The following is an 18,123-nucleotide window of genomic DNA, read 5'->3' as shown; positions in this document are numbered from 1 at the left end:
GTAGGCCTCCCACAAGATGGACCGACGATCTGGCCAAGATCGCCGGGACAGGTTGGATGAGGGCAGCGAAGGACTGATCTTCGTGGCGATCTTTGGGGGAGGCCTTTGTCCAGCTGTGGACATCTTGAAATGATGTCAAATATACTTTATTAGGATAGGCTTAAACAAAACGCTTTATAATCGTCACTAAAAATATTTCCTACAAATTACTGAAACTACCGTATGTTCGGAAAGAACAGAGCTCGTGAGAAGAACACACAAAAACTCAACGGCCACTCTTTTAAATCAATTAGAATATTTTACAACGGCAGTAACATAACCTAAAAAAATTTTTAACAAAAAAACAACCGACTTCAAAAATACTATTCCAAAACAATAGATATAATATGCACTAAAAAGTATTAAAATAATTGCGTATTTTTATACATTCTAATTAATTATTCTAATTCTAGTTACGATTATTGTTATTTCTGGAATCGGTGTCCTTAGAGCCTGTCCAGATGAAGCGTTTTACGCGCGAGTTCACTCGCGCGTTGACACTCGCGCGTAACCGAGGTACTAGAGCTACGTACATCCCGTCCAGATGCCTACGCGCGTTTCCTCACTCGCGCGTAAAACGCGTGCAATGAGCGGGACTCTCGACTCGCGCGTCCCATGCGCGAGCGCCGCGCGAGTCGAGGTACTCGGGGGCCTGTGCTGCGTCCAGTACTACGCGCGTGTCCGTGGCGAGTGGACGTATTTGGTTCAAAATGGAGCGTGATAACTTTGACACGGAACTTTTTATCGACGAAATTGAGAAAAGGGTAGCTCTATGGGACATGGAATCATCAGATTATTCTAATAGAACCATTAAACGTAGGAACTGGGAAGAAATAGTGGAAATTTTTTGTGAAGTTGGTGATTCCGAAGAGAAAAAAAAAACTTTAGGTAAGTAAATAATACTTTATTAAATAATATTATTATTTGCATAGATTTTACATTGTTAAACTATATCATTTTATCTTGCCAAGGGAGTTTGTCTTCGTTTACAAAATAATCAGCAAATCTATCTCTTATATTCAATGATCTCGCATTAGGCCTCACTGCCTCATTGTTCAAATTATTCAGAGATGTTTCGTAGAGAGTGTGATCATACCTATAGCCATCCCTTAACCTTACGTAGTTATGGAGAACACAACAAGCCTTAATTATGTTTATTGCAAATTCTATATCCACATTCAACGGTCTATGAAATATTCTCCATTTATTTACCAAGATGCCAAAGCAACATTCAATGTAACGCCGGGCCCTGGATAAGCGATAGTTGAAAATTTTTTTTTTGGTTGTTAGAGATCTACCGCAGTAAGGGCGCATTATATTTTCAGACAGACTAAACGCCTCATCTCCTACTATGACATGAGGTAAGGGGGTTGCATCTGTTTGCGATATTGGCTTTGGATCTGGAATATCTAAAGTTTTCTCGACAAGTTTTTTATATAAAATAGAGTCTTTAAAAATTGTGGAGTCATTACTTTTTCCATATGCGCCTATGTCCACTGCAATAAAACAATAATTTGCATCACATACGGCCAACAAAACAGTTGAAAAATAACTCTTATAGTTATAGTAAAGAGACCCAGAATCGTTAGGTTTTATAATACGGATATGCTTGCCGTCAATGGCACCGATGCAGTTTGGAAAATTTGTGTATTTTTGAAATTGTTTCGAAATTTCTTTCCATTTAGCTTTCGTTGGTTGTCTCATTACTATGTTTAGCAGTTTGTTCCACATGATGTAACAGGTTTTCTGTACTATTTCGATAACTGTAGACTTTCCTAATCTGTAGGCATAATGCAGATCCGCAAAATAACATCCTGTGGCCAAATATCTGAAAAGAAAGTAAAATAATTATTATTATTTTATTTCGATCTTTTTATTATTTACAGGTACTTTATTGCAGAAGAAGTGGAAAGGGTTGCGTGATGGCTTTGTGAGAGAAATGAAGAAGAAGAAAACCACACCGTCTGGATCAGGAGCCTCCGGCAAAGCCAAATATATTTATTTTGAACGTTTGATGTTTCTCGAAAGATCGACACGGAATAAAATAACTGAGAGCAACATCAACACCGCGTGTGTTGCAACTGAAGAACAGGAGTTTTCTGGCGATGGGGAAGATGTGATGAGACCTCCACGTAGTCAGGCAAAAAAGAAGAAAAAACTAAATGCGGCTGACGAAGAATTCCTCTCAATCATAAAAACAAATTTAGCATCTGGGAATCAGCCACAGGCAACAAACCAAATAGAGTCAGATGATGACAAACTATTTTGTTTGTCCTTACACAAAGAGCTTCTTAAAGTACCAGAGGAAAACAGACTTCAAACAAAAATTGAATTAATGAAAGTACTTCAAGCTCAACAAGCTCTGTGTCTTAGACCTGCAGCAGCTCGTTCCGACTACCAACCTTCGACACAATATCATTACCAAACAGGAATGACACAACGTGGACAGAGAGATTATTTTGGAGAAACAGGATATACCACAACAGACCCTTCAACATCTTCGTTTCCACCTGAAACCTTTTCGACTTACAATCGAGGTTATTGCACTGCGTCACGACCACCAACGACGTCTAGCTACAAACACCCTTCACCGGCATCTACACAAGATTCCAATGAATCTGAATTAATGGAACTATACGATAATTAAATTAAATCTTAAGTACCTACCTATATTATATAAGAATGATGATTCCTAATTTTTGTTAATTTTGTTTAAATTCTTTATTTTTGTTAATTGGGCTTATAATTGTTACTTAAGGTATTACTAAAGCAATAAAAAATATTACCTCAAAGTAATCACGAGTTTTTCTTCTGCAGAAACAGTATCCCGTACCATATAATTTTGACATGGAGACAAATCTTCTTTGATAATTTCTAGTAAATTATCAAACGATGCTATTGACATCCGAAAGTAGTTGAAAAACTTTTCACTATGTTCTCTGAGTTTTGGGTATAAAGTTATAAACATACTATGCGTCATTCTATCACGTAGAATGGGATGTACGTTAAATCGTCGACTTTCTCTTTGTTTACGACGTCTCCATCGACGGTATGCAAGCCACAACACAACCGCTGTATCCGAGTCCATGTTTAACTGCTCAAATCCGTCTCCAACACATGCGCGCGAGAACGCGCGTGATACGCCGCATCTGGACGCAATACAAATCAAAACGCGCGAGTGAACTCGCGCGTAAAACGCTTCATCTGGACAGGCTCTTACGCCGCGACCCGCTTTCGCCTCTCGCCTCTCGCCTCCTCACGACTCAAGCACATCTCACCTATAACTATATGTGTATCTTGGATGACACCGACTCCAAAAATTACGAACTACGTTATTACGATTAAGAACCTAACCAAACTCTCACCAAAATATCTTTGAACCTTTCCAATAAAAAAATATTCATCGAAATCGGTTGGCGCGTGAGTTATTCGTAAATTTATCATCCACTTTGCTATGCGTATGTATAGCAAATTTCAGACTTTTATGTTTTTCTCATGGATGCCATTGTCAGATCTGGACCAAATTACAATGAAGCCACACGGGAAGCACCAGCTTTCAAATAAAAAAAGAATTATCAAAATCGGTTCATCCAGTCGAAAGTTTTAACGTAACAAACATAAAAAAAACCGACGAATTGAGATTCTCCTCCTTTTTTGAAGTCGGTTAAAAATTAGTTTGTAAGGTGTTGCATCCAATATATGATTCGTGTTCAAGCTTAAAATCGTTATAAATTGTAATTTCTTCCAGAAATCCATTTTAAGACAGGCACTCATACATAAAATATTGCGTAGAGTATTATTTCACTACCACTTAAAAGCAACAATAGAAGTGCCATTAGGAAATGTCATCGAGCGTGCACAAGACAAAAGCGTTGTCGAAGAGATAAAATAGCGCAGTGCAACGGAATCGTCGCATCCTATCGCAAATCTACCTGCCATTTACTGCTAGAACTTCCTCAGAAATGGTTGCCTTGTACCTCCTGGTTATATTACCGTGTATATTCGCGTACCCCGAGCATTCAGGAGCCTATTCGTCACCTCAATATGCGAAGAAGATGTTCCCGAAACAAAACTATGACACAAGCGTCCTACTACCAAAAGAAGAGCCGCCGGTACCGTTCAGAAGCATTGATAGATTCGACGGGGATTTAAACGATACGTCACAATATGGACGCTCGTCGTTTCTCGATACGGCTGGCAGTTTTCTCACTGGCGCTGGAGGTCAGGTGATGTCCAGTTTGGCGAAGGATTTCATTGCAAGATCGACAGGCAGCAGTCAGGTTGGTTTTGACTGCATTTCGCAGGTTCGTATCGCACTTAAACTGTAAATTGCACGAATTCTTGCATGACTCAGCGATGTTGTCGGTAATGATTAGTCAGTGTTATCTTGATAAGCTTTTAGGAACAGAACAGCTACCATTTCCGTAAGCATTGTGTTAAATATTTTATCTTAGAACCTGATATTATTTTTCAATAATATTATGATTTGGTTACGTTCGCTTATAAAATCATTTAGTGGCCTAATTCAAACGGCGTATCATAAACTATTTTGTTAGCAAAAATCTTGTTTTTCTTAAATGCATATTTTGGAACACTTAACAAAAAGAACAGAACAAAAAGATTGTGCTATTTGCAGAAGTCTCGTAAATATTTAGGTCATTACATTAGGACTTTTATTTATCCCAAAATCTAAAAGATTACTGTGTTGTCAATGTTTTTAAATGGATTTTCGTTGATACTATATTTTGTCTTCAGTCGGTCTCGTTGCCAATGCTAATAGTAAATGAAATAGTAACAATTTTCCTTTTGTTTTTTAAATTAAACGTGATGGTGTTTATGAGAAGATGATAATTTTGATAATTTTGTCAGAGACGTGGCAGCAGGTCCAAAATTCTTTTTAAAATTATTATTGGGCCCCTCCTAAATCAAACTTAACCACGCATTTCGTTCTGTTTTGTTATTCTTTAAATTTAAGTAAATTTACAAATTAATAAGAGGAAACCTTGTTTTGAAGTTATACTTCTTTTGGCACTTTATGAGTAATATGAGAGTGAAATTTTTAGATGCACGCGTATCAGTGTAACACAAAAGTAACAGGGTGAAGTTGGTTCCTAAAATTTTCTGACGTTTGCAACATCCGTTATTTTTTTTGGTTTCTTCGTCCATTATTAGGACTGGCAAAGGGTTCAAGGCCATACAGCTGTATTCATTATTTAATAATTAATTGTCAAAGCCATCTTTGCAAGTTTTTACAATATTGTTCTTTCTGCAAACGTAGAACTGCAGGAGGAATAAATAATTTTAAGGATTTTTGCTTTGTTACGCCAAAGAAGTATAACTTCTTGCGTGCATACATACACTACTGTTAGAAAACCTATCGAATTTGCTCACATTCTATGACCACTTATTAAATAATATCCTTTGCATAAAATAATAATAACATCATAATATTTTACCATCATTTTCCGAATTCCTTACAAAAGCTTATAAATGTAATATTTTCAGCGAACGAATATTTAAGTTGTTTTGTAAATAGCATTTACTTAGACACTGAAATTAATTATTGTTTTGTAATCTCACAGGTTTTGAGCCTCAATTTAACAAACCTGGTGATACTGATAGTACTGAAGGCTCTCATCCTAGCCGCTGGTTTCTTCGGCGCCGGGGCGTGGAAGGGCCACCACTATGGAAGGAGTTTGGATGGTATGAACATAATATAATATAATATAATCACCGATACTAAATCTTTGAATCTTTGTCTCTAAGCTGGAGGAACTGTAAAGTTAAACTGATAATTTAATAGAAATATGATAGATAGAGTAGACTGTGACAGCTGGGAAAACATCGAAAAAGCAATTAAGCAATGCACGCACACTAACACAAAGTGACACACAAATCGCGCGTGTAAGACATAGCTTCTCACGCAAACTAAAGTAATAAATCTGGCCTGTTTTCATCGGCTGTCTAGCACCAAGAGGCTCTATCTAGATGTAAAATATCTAAGTACTAGCTGATGCCCACCACTTAAAAATAATAAGCAAGTTTGGAATTGAAGATTATCTCATGTCCTATTCTAGTTCCGGTTCCCGGTTTCGCTCTCATTTCCAACATATTATATGAATCTTATTTCGTGAAAAATTGCTATGGCACACTTAACCTACTATTGGTATAGTTAAGCTCATCGACGTGAATTTCAGTTTTTCACAAATCCCGCGGAACTATAGATTTTTGCGGGATAAAATGTAGCCTATGTCTTTTACCAAGTCTATCGGTGTACCAAATTTCATCATAATCGGTTCAGAAGCTCCGGCATAAAAGCAAACAAACTTACATTCACATTTATTATATTAGTAAGGATAAAACTGCACTATATACAGATATTTCCATGCGTCGTCAGATTTTTCTGCTTTCTTCTTGTTTTAAAAGTATTTTATTAAGTGGCCACCCAAGTGTGCTTTGCACAGAAATTTAAAATTTTGTAAATTATTCTTCCATAAGATAAGATACTAAACCTACTCTCAGCGTCGAAGGCGAAGTAATAGAGTACGTTGAAGAGTACATATATTTAGGCAAACTGGTTTCGTTCAGAGAGATTGTCTCGGAGGAAATAAAGAGACGAATGGCGCTGGCATGGAAACGATACTGGTCCCTGAAAAATCTTCTTAAATCTAAGCTAACCTCTAACCTATTGTTCACAAACGGAGACTCATGGACTCTATCATTCTACCTACACTAACCTATAGTAGCCAGACCTGGTCTTTAACAGAAGCTAACGCAAATAGACTGTCGGTATGCCAAAGAGCGATGGAGAGAAGTCTCCTAGGGATAAAACTTAAAGACAGGATCAGAAATGAAGAAATTCGGAAACGTACCAAAGTTAGAGATGCTATACAACATATCAGAAGACTAAAATGGAAGTGGGCCGGTCATGTAGCGAGACTTGAGGATGGGCGTTGGACGAAAGTGGTCACAGAGTGGAAAGGACCAGGAAGAGGAAAGCGCAAACTAGGTCGTCCGCTCAAACGCTGGTCAGATGACATACGCGAGACCGCAGGCAAACACTGGCTCGGATTGGCACACGATAGGGATAAATGGCACAACCTGGAGGAGGCCTTCACCCGCACGGGGATTTCTATGGAAGAAATCAAATAAATATTACCTTAACTAATAAATACTAACAAAAATTACTTTATTTCATTATAATTTTATTATAATAGCAAATAAAAAGGCTTTTTATGTTATATAAGATAAGATAAACTTTATTTGCATTGAATAGGTACAGGTAAGGCAGTATAAAATGTTTATGCTACTCAGATTTATTATAAGCGTGCAAATATTATCAGTGATTGACAATTATTAATATAAACAAGTAATTTAAATATTAATGTCAATAGTAAATTTATAATCGGGTAATTTTTGTACACAGTCAGGTACTTCATTAAATAATTTAACACACATTCCGTGTGTTACATTGAAGCAATGAAGTACGTTGTGGTCTATCCAAAACCAGTCAATGAACATTTCTGGTGCAGCGCGTATGAACTTGTCCAACAGTTTTAGACAAGACCACCTACCTTGTCAACTTACAAAAGAGTTAATGTGACATGGCAATAACCCCACCTTTTAAGATCTGCTATTGCTACTAATACTTTTCATGTGTGTTTATACTTCTATTCGTCAAACACTTTCCAAAATACTTACACGCTTGTTCAACTACAGCCACAATACAACAGGCCACTTACAAATCAAACAATAATCCGGAAACGCTACCGATTTCTCGCTCGATAAACAAACATCTGCATCTCCTGCACAAGTCCAATAAAAAATCAACCTTGTAACTCTGAAATAGAAATGAAATTTCATTGCTTTCTAATTTAAGCTGACCACGTGCCAAAGCTGACCATTAGAGCTATTACGATAATCCAATACTTTGCGATGCATTTGTCTTGTCCATTTCGGAGTAATCCCATTGCTAAAGGATTATCTCCCAGAATGCCGGTGATAAATGGACAAACTACAGCAGTTTTGTATGAACACTGCAAAAACAAGATTCATCTGGGTCTTAAATAAGGTTATCATTCGGTGTTTTTGTCATTCTGAATATGGAATCGAATTGGGAGAGAAATTCAAAATCATTCCATCATCACCAATCATTATATTATATTATTTCGACCCCTGTCAACCGCAGTCGCCCTGAAAACATGCTCTGAAAAGGTCACAAAATGTCGGGTTAAACAAAATTGTAATAAAAATGTAACTTTTACGCAAAAACCTAATGTAAGAACATAGATACAATTACACTACTTATATTAAGGATTGGTCTCCGCTGCGCTCCAACTAGATACCGCAGGCGTAGTCACAAAGTGCGGCGACAAATCTTACGCCCGAATGGGCGTACTCGAGCCATTATCAAACAACGTCACACGTTGACGAGCTACATGTTCGGTTAAACTTTGCTAACAATTGAACTAAAATGCTTTAAACAAATGCCGTAAAACTTTGTAAGAATAATACTACTAGAAATAAGAAAGACACTGGGATCACATATCATCATTAATTTGTATTTTATTAATTTCAATGTTAAATAACACGAAGCGTATGTTACAAAATTTTAAAGGTGCCATTGAGTGTCAAGATGCCACGCAATCTCGTCAATTAATCTCACTATAAAATTGGCAGCTGTAGAGACTGCTGATAGAAGTGAAAAAATAGAATCTTATTAGTATTTGTAATTTCATTATTTATTAAATTAATGAAATTATCAGTTTTCAAAACATTTTTTGAACTTATTTTCAATAATATATTAATCAAACAAAAACACTATTTCAACAATGCAAATTGAACTTTTCGCTACATCCATTCAATTTCACTTATGAGATATTCACAGAACTACTTTTTCACAATACGGCAGCTGTATAGCTACAGACATACTGCTATAAGTATTTCGGTGACGCGAACTCACAAGATTTCACTCATCGAAAAAGTGTCTGACTATAATATATTACACACCCGCTTTGCTGGGCGAATTCTAAAAAGAAATAAATTAAATTTTATTCATCTTATTACAAATAACAATACAAGACTGTTGGAACTTTCCAGAAAAAAGTTACAAATCTCATCGTTATGTCTATTTGAATTATTAAGTATCTGCTTACAAATTGTGTGCATAAGTCCTACATTATAAGATATATGTTATTAATAATACATAATGGGATCGAAGTTTTAGTTTGTTTCTGCAAATATTTCTAAAATTGCTATTATATTCTGAACAAGTAGAACCTAATTTCAAATTATTATCTTTAAAAATAATATTATGGAACCTTTAATAAAACTTAATTTATTTTTTAACAATAGTAGTTACTCAATGGGTCACCTGGGGCTGCTGTAAATCAGCGCTGTGTTGGTATTATTCCAATGCAGCATGATGCTGAGTCAGTTCCTTTTGATAACAATGACTGCTACACAGTACTTTTAAATTAAGATAATCACTATAATATTATGCATACATTTGTTTTTTTTTATTAGTATTTAAATATTTTTTTACCTCTTAAGTCTTTTTTAGTTGTATTATTCTGTGTGGCTTGTGTTTGTTATTAATAAAGTTTTCATTCATTCATTCAAATACAATAAAAAAATAAGTAGCCATAAACCATCTAGGATAAATTTCGCATCGAATGGTGGTAGTTTCATGTCGATACGATCAGTTGTTTGGCGTGATTGAGCCTCAAACAATGACCATTTTCATGATATATGTATTTATTTTATTAATTATTTATTTATCACGTGTGCCTGTCATGAGCATGTCGGTGACGCGAACCAAAAAGTGCCCAACGTGTTTCAGAGAATAAAAACGCATCATATATAACTGAAGACGAACTCCTCCTATACCTGAGCTACCTGGTGGGTCAACAGACCCGTGACTTCGGATGTCTATACCGCGTGTCCTGTCAGAAGCCACATCACGCAGCGCTATACGCTTCCGGGGCTGATCTGCTGCTACAAGGAACTAAGCTTATTCAGGGGTAAATTGCTTCCAATGTTTTTCAGTAATCCCTTTGGTCGAAGATACTAATATTTATAATAATAATAAAATATTTTTTTGCAGCTAAAAACCACTAAGTACAAAATACAACAATACTAAAAATTAAAATAATATATACCATACATCCTACTTATAACCTCCCTTTCTTGGTGTGCGTCCGTGCAGAATGGGATCTCGTTATGCCAATGTAATGGCTGGCAGGCCTGCCCTTGCATGTTTCAATATGACAACTCTCTCTGTTATCCCTACTTAAACATTTTATTACACAGAATATTATATACACCAGTAGGAGGCTCCTTTGCATAGGATGCCGGTTAGATTATGGGTACCACAACGGCTCCCATTTCTGCTGTGAAACAGTAATGTGTGCATTACTGTGTTTCGGTCTGAAGGGCGCCGTAGCTAGTGAAATTACTAGGCAAATAAGACTGAACATCTTATGTCTCAAGGTGACGAGCGCAGTTGTAGTGCCGCTCAGAATTTTTGGGGTTTTTCAAGAATCCTGAGCGGCACTGCATTGTAATGGGCAGGGCCTATCAATTACCATCAGCTGAAAGTCCTGCTCGTCTCGTCCCTTATTTTCATACAAACATTTTATTGAGATAAAACCTTTAGTTGCGAATGCAACGGGCAACTACTATTAATAAAATAAAACTAGTTAAACATCAGCCGCAAATATGCACAAGCTCGGCATATGCTGGCACTCTATAGCCATTCTGTGACCTCATAGCTGTCCCAACACTCATGTACGCTTATACTTAATACATTTTTTTATTATATTTTGGTTTGTGAGTTTCTTGGTGTAACCAGTATCTTTATAGCATAACGTCGCATCCAGATGGTAATATTCGGATTTAAATGATATTGTACGTAAATTATTTATACGTCTTGATAAACTGTTAGAGCTCTGAACACGTCGAAATAGAATTGCGAATTGTTAGCCTCTATTTTCGGCAACGCATGCACACTAAACAAATTGACGTAATTTAAAAAAGATATTGCGAGTGTAAGACGTAAGTTTTGCATGAAAATTAATGAACCTGGCCTGATGTCATGTCTTGCCTAACAGCAAGAGCCTCTCTAAAGACGTAAGAATGATCAAAGATATTGTATTTGATTCATACACAATTAATGATTATTATTTAAGTAACTTTCGTGTTTCAGATGTTCGGCTTAAAGACATTTATTCTCATAAGATTTAACATAAAATCACTTACATGAGAATTTTACATAAATATACAATATAATATTACTTTAGGTTTCTATGACTAAGGATGCAAAACAAACAAAGTGAACAATCACAAAAAATGAAGGTACATAAAAATTCTCAACGAAAGAACATCAACATATTTTATATTTATCCGGAATAAGAAGGACTGGATGTGGCTAACAAACAAAGTTAAGATGAAAAAATACTTAGAATGAAGTATAATTATATATATATTAAATAGTGTTGTTTATAATAATATGTGCTTTAAGTTTTTTACTTACTTTTAATTTCTTTTATAGTATTTGGAAGTTTATTATAAATCTGAATTCCCTCGTAAGTTAAGTTCCTTTTACCGTAATTAGTTCTTGGTGGACGTAGCATTGAGTCATTATAACTTCTTAAGTTTTTTTCTTAGGAATACTTCTTTTTTTTAAACATTAATTCTGTGTGTATTTCGTTAGTAAATAATGTTGATAATCGAATTGTTTAACAGATATAATTAACCAAATTGGAATGTTAGTAACAGTTACTGATGTTATTAATTCTTGAATCATTCCTACTAGCTAGCGTCTACAATATGACAGGGTTTTGGGTTCGTCTGTTTACACGTATATTATAGGAAACAGTAATTCTGATTAAAGAAATGAAAAAACCATCGATAAAATGTTTAAACTTTTCGTCATAGATAAATATTAAATTAAAATCAAGGCAATAAAGTAATATATATATTTTTGCTTCAAAACTTCACTTTATTACAATAAATAGTAGTGTTACAAGTTCAAAATATGTTTCTTAGTTATATTGTTTACATACAGGCAGCAAAGACAGCTAAACTTTACATGTTTCTGTTTCTAAATATGTTTCTAAATTATATTATTAAGAAGACACCTAAACTTTAAAAAAAATGAGTTGAAGTAAGTAAGCCTTTAAAATTACGACAATTTGTAAAAAATATACACGGCTTTATTGCTTCTGCCTTTTTTGAATTCGATTTAAACAAATAGTTAAAAAAACTAAGAAAACATGCTTTATATAGAAAACCGAACAAAATATAGAAATTTTGTTTTGAAATTTAAAATTAACATCAATTCCTTATTCACTATAGATGAAAATTATATAAATTAACAAAAATCTAATTTTGCAAATTGAAAGACAGAATAATTTTATAAAATGATATTGTCATCGGTCCTTGATAAATCTACGAAGTTTGAACGAAATCTGGCTAAAGTGGGTCAAAATCACGCTTAAATGAGTCGGTTACAAACGAACATACATACAGGTGAAGCTAATAAAAACCGTGTAAAAAAGCTCCCGTCCCGTCATTCTCTCTATCTCGACGCGGTCAATTAAAAAAACTACAGATTGGATTCCAATAAGGCTTACAGGAGTAGATAGTATGATGAGAAAGTTTAAATGTATTAATTGACGATTTGCGTAAATTTGCTGAACTATGACGATAGTTGGGCTAGACGAAAATAATGCTAGCCGGATTTACTGACATGCGTCGCGTAAACCTGTAAATTTATATGAAAAAAATATATTGCATAATTTATCCTAAAAATATATTACAAATTTTTCTTAAATTAACATAATAACGAAAAAATTATGTCAGAAAGTACTATTAGTATAATATATCGTAAAATAGTGCGAATTTCTCTTTTTCTAATTTATATTTTAATATTCTCGTTGATATCTACGGTATATATGTATATACGGTACCATTTTTGTTTTTTTTATCAAGAGATCTCTACGAATATTGAAATAATATAATAAAATATCAGCTGATGCCAATGCTGGTGCGAGGGCACTTATCTGGTCAATAATAAAAAAATAATAGTTAGCTATTATTTTTGTTAGCGATCATAGGATCGCCACAGGCAAACCTAATAAATCAATTGAAAGGCTTAAGAATAACAGACATTTTATTATCTAAATAATGACGTCCCACTGCCCTGTTTCACGTCCCCCAATAATGCCCAGAACAGTATTTTAAAACGTATAACATACTTATCCCAGATAAGCCTGAAACTAAAATTTTCTGAAAATTTTGAAAAAAGTTACATTATTTAGTTTATTAGATCTTATGCAACATAAAAAAAAATATGAAAAAAAAATTAAGTGTAAGGCTTTCAGGGAAACAGCCGTCCTATATGTAGGACAGTAGGATAATAAGAGGAAATAAAAGACCATTTATGACAAAACAGAATGTAATCAAAAAGTGTAGTTTATTAGATAACTATTGATTATATTACCCATTGTTATATGTAATTTACTAGATTAACACTATTTATGAATGATATGTTTCAAAACACTTGACACACACTCCAACATCACATTTCTTGCAACGTGTCAAACATTTTTTGTGACATTGACGACAGTGTGTTTGCTTCGATTGAGGAATAACCAGATGATTCATTTGGTCTTTACGACTATCAGCATGTTCATGATGGGAGGGTCGGCTAGGCCCTCTTTTGGCATTTTTTCTGTTTGATTCAATCAAAGCAATTGCTACCCTTCTGCGAAAGCCAAGATAATCCAGTTTTCCATGATTTATTTTATATAACTGCCATGCATTATGTTCGGCAAGATCAATCATGTGTGTGAGCAACGGCATGTACCATTTCTTACCTCGTATACCAATTCGGTAATGTGAAATATTTTCATCAGACCGATCCACTCCTCCCATATATTTGTTATAGATGGACACCATATGTGGTTCTTCTATGACAATGTTTCTCTTTTCACTTTGTGAGAAGCGTTTGGCAGATTGTTTAGGATTTATTCCTACAGCATTAGAAGCAATACTGAATATATTATTGTCATGCCATTTAGCAATAATGAACGTGTTGTCATGTGTCGTTCTGTAATCGACAGCACCACGTTCCTTTTTTTTCAGTAACTTCGATGTAATCAGAGGACAACTAGATGTCCTCTCTGAAGATAGAAAACTGATGTTTTCTCGAACTGTCCCAGTGCAACGAAGGCCTTTCTTTGTTATCTCTTCCAGCAAGGGCGTCCCAGTAAAAAAATTATCAAAAACTACGTGGTAAGGAAGGTCGAAGCCACGTGAAATCAGCACATCGCAAAAAGTGAGAACAACGCTTGCACCCAACCCCAATTCTTTATATATTGGATTGCACATAGTTGTAGCACCTTGGTATGGTTCCATCCATAAAACATACCCTAACCGTGTAGCACCAACCCAAGCTTTGAACCCGTACCTAATAGGTTTACCTTTTATGTGCTGTTTGCAGCCATGTCTACCATAGTAGGGGATCATGGCCTCATCTACACTGTAATGCTCTTCAAGAGGAGAAAACTCTAAGAACTTTTTATTTAGAAGTGTAACTAGGGGGCGTACTTTTGTGTATTTGTCTTGCAAATCCAGATTATCATTGACATGAAGGTGGCGAAAAATAAAGTCAAATCTATCCCTAGTCATAGCCGAGCTGATCAATTCATTCTTTGTATCAGGGGAGTTTTCCCAATACATTCTTCTACGGGGGAGCCATGAATAACCACTAACCAACAATATGCCGATGAAACATTTCATATCTTCAGTGGTTATGTCTCCAGGCAAATTCTTTTTGACAGCATATTTATTGCTCTCTGACACCAACAACGAAATAACATCTTCATCTAAGAAGTTTTCAAACCACTCAATTGGGCGCTTATCTTGGCAAGCGCCTTGAACATCTGGCCGATTCACGGGATTTTTTGCCAAGTCCCGTTTTCTCCATGCGTAGGTACGCCTACGTTTAGTTCGACCTGTAGAATCAGAAGGTTCTTCTTCTGTATCACTCACCATAATCTGCCCTTGAATCATTACTTCAGCCGGTTGAAGCAGAATGTTTCGTGGCAAATTATTCAAAGTTACATTATCTTCTTCACCCGAATCTTCGTCAGTGAGACAGTCAGGATCAACAGGAGGAGGTAGAATACATATCAGTCGTTCACTATAATCTTCTTCATTATCAGAAACATTTTCTAAAGCATCTAAAATTTCATGCGCAGCTAACGGTCTGTAAAGAAAAAGTTGTATTATTGTACTAAAATCATGTATATTATCCTACTGTCCTATATATAGTACGCTAGTATTTGTAACAAGTTATACGTAATTTATTTATATTATTTTGCTAGAATATTTATTTAGTACAAAAGTTAAGGTTATCAACTAGATATTAACACAGAAAAAAACAACTCACGAGTAAAATATAACTTTTTATACATACCTGTCATTTGCCATGTCTGCAACGCACTTTTATTACACACTTATAAGGTAAAAATATAAGGTAAAAACTGTTAAAATAACTGTCTTTTTATTTTTTCTAATAAAGCTGACACGTTTCTTACTGCAAATCATAAGACTAAATAATCTTAGATAAAGAGGGTATTCTGATATTTTTTTTTATTTCTACTGTCCTAAATATTGGACAGTAGGCTTATCTGGGCTTAATAGTGAGCACGCAGGGGCATTTTTGCGATGTTAAGCAACGCTTTTTACACGAAATCTCAATACTAAATTAACACGAAAATAAAATTGTATAACATAAACACGAAAACACTCAATCGCCCACACCCTTACTCCTACACTTATACACACACACACCTCTTCAATACTATTATTATAAACGTAAGTTATAATACTAGCATAAATAACAGCTGATGTATACCTATTAAAGTTTTGTAACTATTATTCTTAATCCTAAATTGGCATATATGTAAAGTTATTTGTAGTTCTGTCGGATTATTAGTAAATAGAGAAATAAATGTTTCATCTTATATATTAAATTCTCGTGTCGCGGTATTTGTAGTTAAACTCCTCCGAAACGGCTTGACCGCGATTCTCATGAAATTTTGAGTGCATATTGGGTAGGTCTGAGAATCAAACAACATCTATTTTTCATCCCCCTTAATGTAGTCCAGGTAGTCCAACCCTGATTTTTTTTGTTATGATACAACATTAAAATATACGTTCAACACTCTACGAGCAACACCTATTTTTCTATCGCGATTTTAATATTATTCTATTACATCCACAAATACGCACAAGGGTTGCAAGATGGCAATCGAATTCAATGATTATTGATGTATGATAAATTATAATATATCATTTGGTAGGCCTGCGAATCGGCCGTCATCTATTTTTTATACTCGAAAAATTTTAATTATTGAATTTATTTTATTAATTTCTATGGCAATACCACGTTTGCTGGGTCAGCTAGTAAACATGTAAAAAACTGTGTTACAGAAACAGCATTGAGCTGGAACCTTACGAACAACTCTCAAACGGGATAAAACAGGCAGCAGCTTGGGGTGAACAAGGAAACTGTGAAGATCGCTACCAGTGCACCTAGCTCTGAACACTGAACAAAGCCGCTGTCAACAGCAATCGGCAAACCTGCTACGATTAAGGCGACACTTAATGCCGGCGACCTTGAACGATATAAGTTCACGGCTCCTATGTAACAAAGCCAATATTTTAAAAACTCTTGCGTCGAAATTGTAACATTTTAACAGGCGCAAACAGTTTATTTGCTTACAATCCTCATTATTGATTACTAATCTGAATAAATGAACCTACACAAAAAAGTAAAAGCTATAAAAACAACTTTTATGAGAGTAGTATACTAAACAAATGCATCATGCCGAGAAAAAACTTGTTTAACTGCAAAGAAAACTGGTAGTTCATAATAGTTCTGGAGTGTTAATTTTAACCAACAGCAAGCATTAGCAACCTACAAGTAAGACTTAAGGGTTTGTGTAACAGGATAAAGTAGTGTTCATAGCTCCAAATGCTGTATTTTCACCAAAGAACTTGTCTAAAAACACCTTGATTGCGTGTTTTCTGTCTACCCTTCGCCTTAAACACTTACCGAAACGGCAGAGGGCGCTTGTCACATCGACGATCACGCCTAGTTCAATATTGTATTAGATTCATGTTCATAATCCAAAAAACAAATACTTTAAATCATAATTTACAGTTTCAGTATCTCTGCAAGATGTCGTCAAAAATACAGGAAATCCATCCTTACACCAATATTATTAGAAGTGATTATTGAAAAGATATAATTATTGGAGAAAATTTATCTTAGATCATTTATACGTCTAGATAGATTGCGACAGCTGTGAAAGCGTCGAATTGACAGCTAACCTCTATTTTGAGCAATGCACGCATACTTAAACAAAGTGTCATACAAATGCGAGTGTAAGATGTAATTTGTCACGCACACTTAAGTAATAAACCTGGCCTGTTTTTATCGGTTGTCTAGCAGCAAGAATCTAAGGCTAAAATTTTTCACAAATTTCAGAAAGTGGACCTCTAACCTACATTACGATTTTTTTTGTCATATAAATCTAACGCGGTTTGTTCTTGTAATTAAGTATATTGAAGAATGATTTCAATATTCTTCTTTTGTTGTATTTTGGTTTGAACTGATGGTATCATCGTTAGCGATGCTCTAAATAAGTAAAATACTTAATAATAATCTATAAGTTTTCTGCCAGAGGTACGTTTTATCGAGTTTTATCAATAACATTGGTGTAATATTAACTCAAGAGAGATGGTTTAGTTACTGTTCTTTCAATGTACAAGATAATGTATACTGTGACAATACTTACGTATTTACAAGTATTCGAATATTCTAGAAGTAAGGTCAACATGAATGACCTGGCCTACACATGAATACGTGTCTGTTTTTCCTTGTCTACATACAAATAACATCACCGAACGTAAACATCTCTTTTGCTTGCCTGCCACACATACCATCGAGCGTTCTATTATGTGGACCCGGAATTAAAATTTAAGTAAGTAAATATTTTCGAGAAATTG

General features: G+C 35.0%; 3 protein-coding genes across 3 annotated transcripts; 2 read left to right on the top strand and 1 right to left on the bottom strand.

Moving 5' to 3' along the window:
- Window positions 1–490: 490 nt before the first annotated feature.
- LOC126967890 (uncharacterized) lies at window positions 491–2,835 on the top strand. The gene is made up of 2 exons (XM_050812585.1): window positions 491–927; window positions 1,926–2,835. The coding sequence occupies exons 1-2, from the start codon at window positions 750–752 to the stop codon at window positions 2,684–2,686; spliced, it is 939 nt and encodes a 312-aa protein (XP_050668542.1). The 5' UTR covers window positions 491–749; the 3' UTR covers window positions 2,687–2,835.
- Window positions 929–3,249, bottom strand: LOC126967887 (uncharacterized). The gene is made up of 2 exons (XM_050812581.1): window positions 2,826–3,249; window positions 929–1,867 (listed from the first exon to the last, which is right to left on the bottom strand). The coding sequence occupies exons 1-2, from the start codon at window positions 3,125–3,127 to the stop codon at window positions 988–990; spliced, it is 1,182 nt and encodes a 393-aa protein (XP_050668538.1). The 5' UTR covers window positions 3,128–3,249; the 3' UTR covers window positions 929–987.
- Window positions 3,250–3,879: 630 nt separating this feature from the next.
- Window positions 3,880–16,720, top strand: LOC126967892 (uncharacterized). Its single transcript, XM_050812589.1, has 4 exons — window positions 3,880–4,319; window positions 5,622–5,742; window positions 9,881–10,061; window positions 16,543–16,720. The coding sequence occupies exons 1-4, from the start codon at window positions 4,002–4,004 to the stop codon at window positions 16,646–16,648; spliced, it is 726 nt and encodes a 241-aa protein (XP_050668546.1). The 5' UTR covers window positions 3,880–4,001; the 3' UTR covers window positions 16,649–16,720.
- The last annotated feature ends 1,403 nt before the right edge of the window (window positions 16,721–18,123 follow it).

The sequence above is a fragment of the Leptidea sinapis genome, chromosome 14 (genome assembly GCF_905404315.1).
Source record: "Leptidea sinapis chromosome 14, ilLepSina1.1, whole genome shotgun sequence".
Classification (NCBI taxonomy): Eukaryota; Metazoa; Arthropoda; class Insecta; order Lepidoptera; family Pieridae; genus Leptidea; species Leptidea sinapis.
This window is presented reverse-complemented; position numbering and strand designations above follow the sequence as displayed.

Excerpts from the sequence above, each read along its gene's own strand:
- LOC126967890 (XM_050812585.1), top strand. The coding sequence starts at position 750 with ATGGAGCGTGATAACTTTGACACGGAACTTTTTATCGACGAAATTGAG. Across the intron at positions 928-1,925 it reads AGAGAAAAAAAAAACTTTAG|GTACTTTATTGCAGAAGAAG; the intron begins GTAAGTAAATAA and ends TATTATTTACAG.
- LOC126967887 (XM_050812581.1), bottom strand. The coding sequence starts at position 3,127 with ATGGACTCGGATACAGCGGTTGTGTTGTGGCTTGCATACCGTCGATGG. Across the intron at positions 1,868-2,825 it reads AAACTCGTGATTACTTTGAG|ATATTTGGCCACAGGATGTT; the intron begins GTAATATTTTTT and ends CTTTCTTTTCAG.
- LOC126967892 (XM_050812589.1), top strand. The coding sequence starts at position 4,002 with ATGGTTGCCTTGTACCTCCTGGTTATATTACCGTGTATATTCGCGTAC. Across the intron at positions 4,320-5,621 it reads GATCGACAGGCAGCAGTCAG|GTTTTGAGCCTCAATTTAAC; the intron begins GTTGGTTTTGAC and ends GTAATCTCACAG. Across the intron at positions 5,743-9,880 it reads CTATGGAAGGAGTTTGGATG|AGAATAAAAACGCATCATAT; the intron begins GTATGAACATAA and ends AACGTGTTTCAG.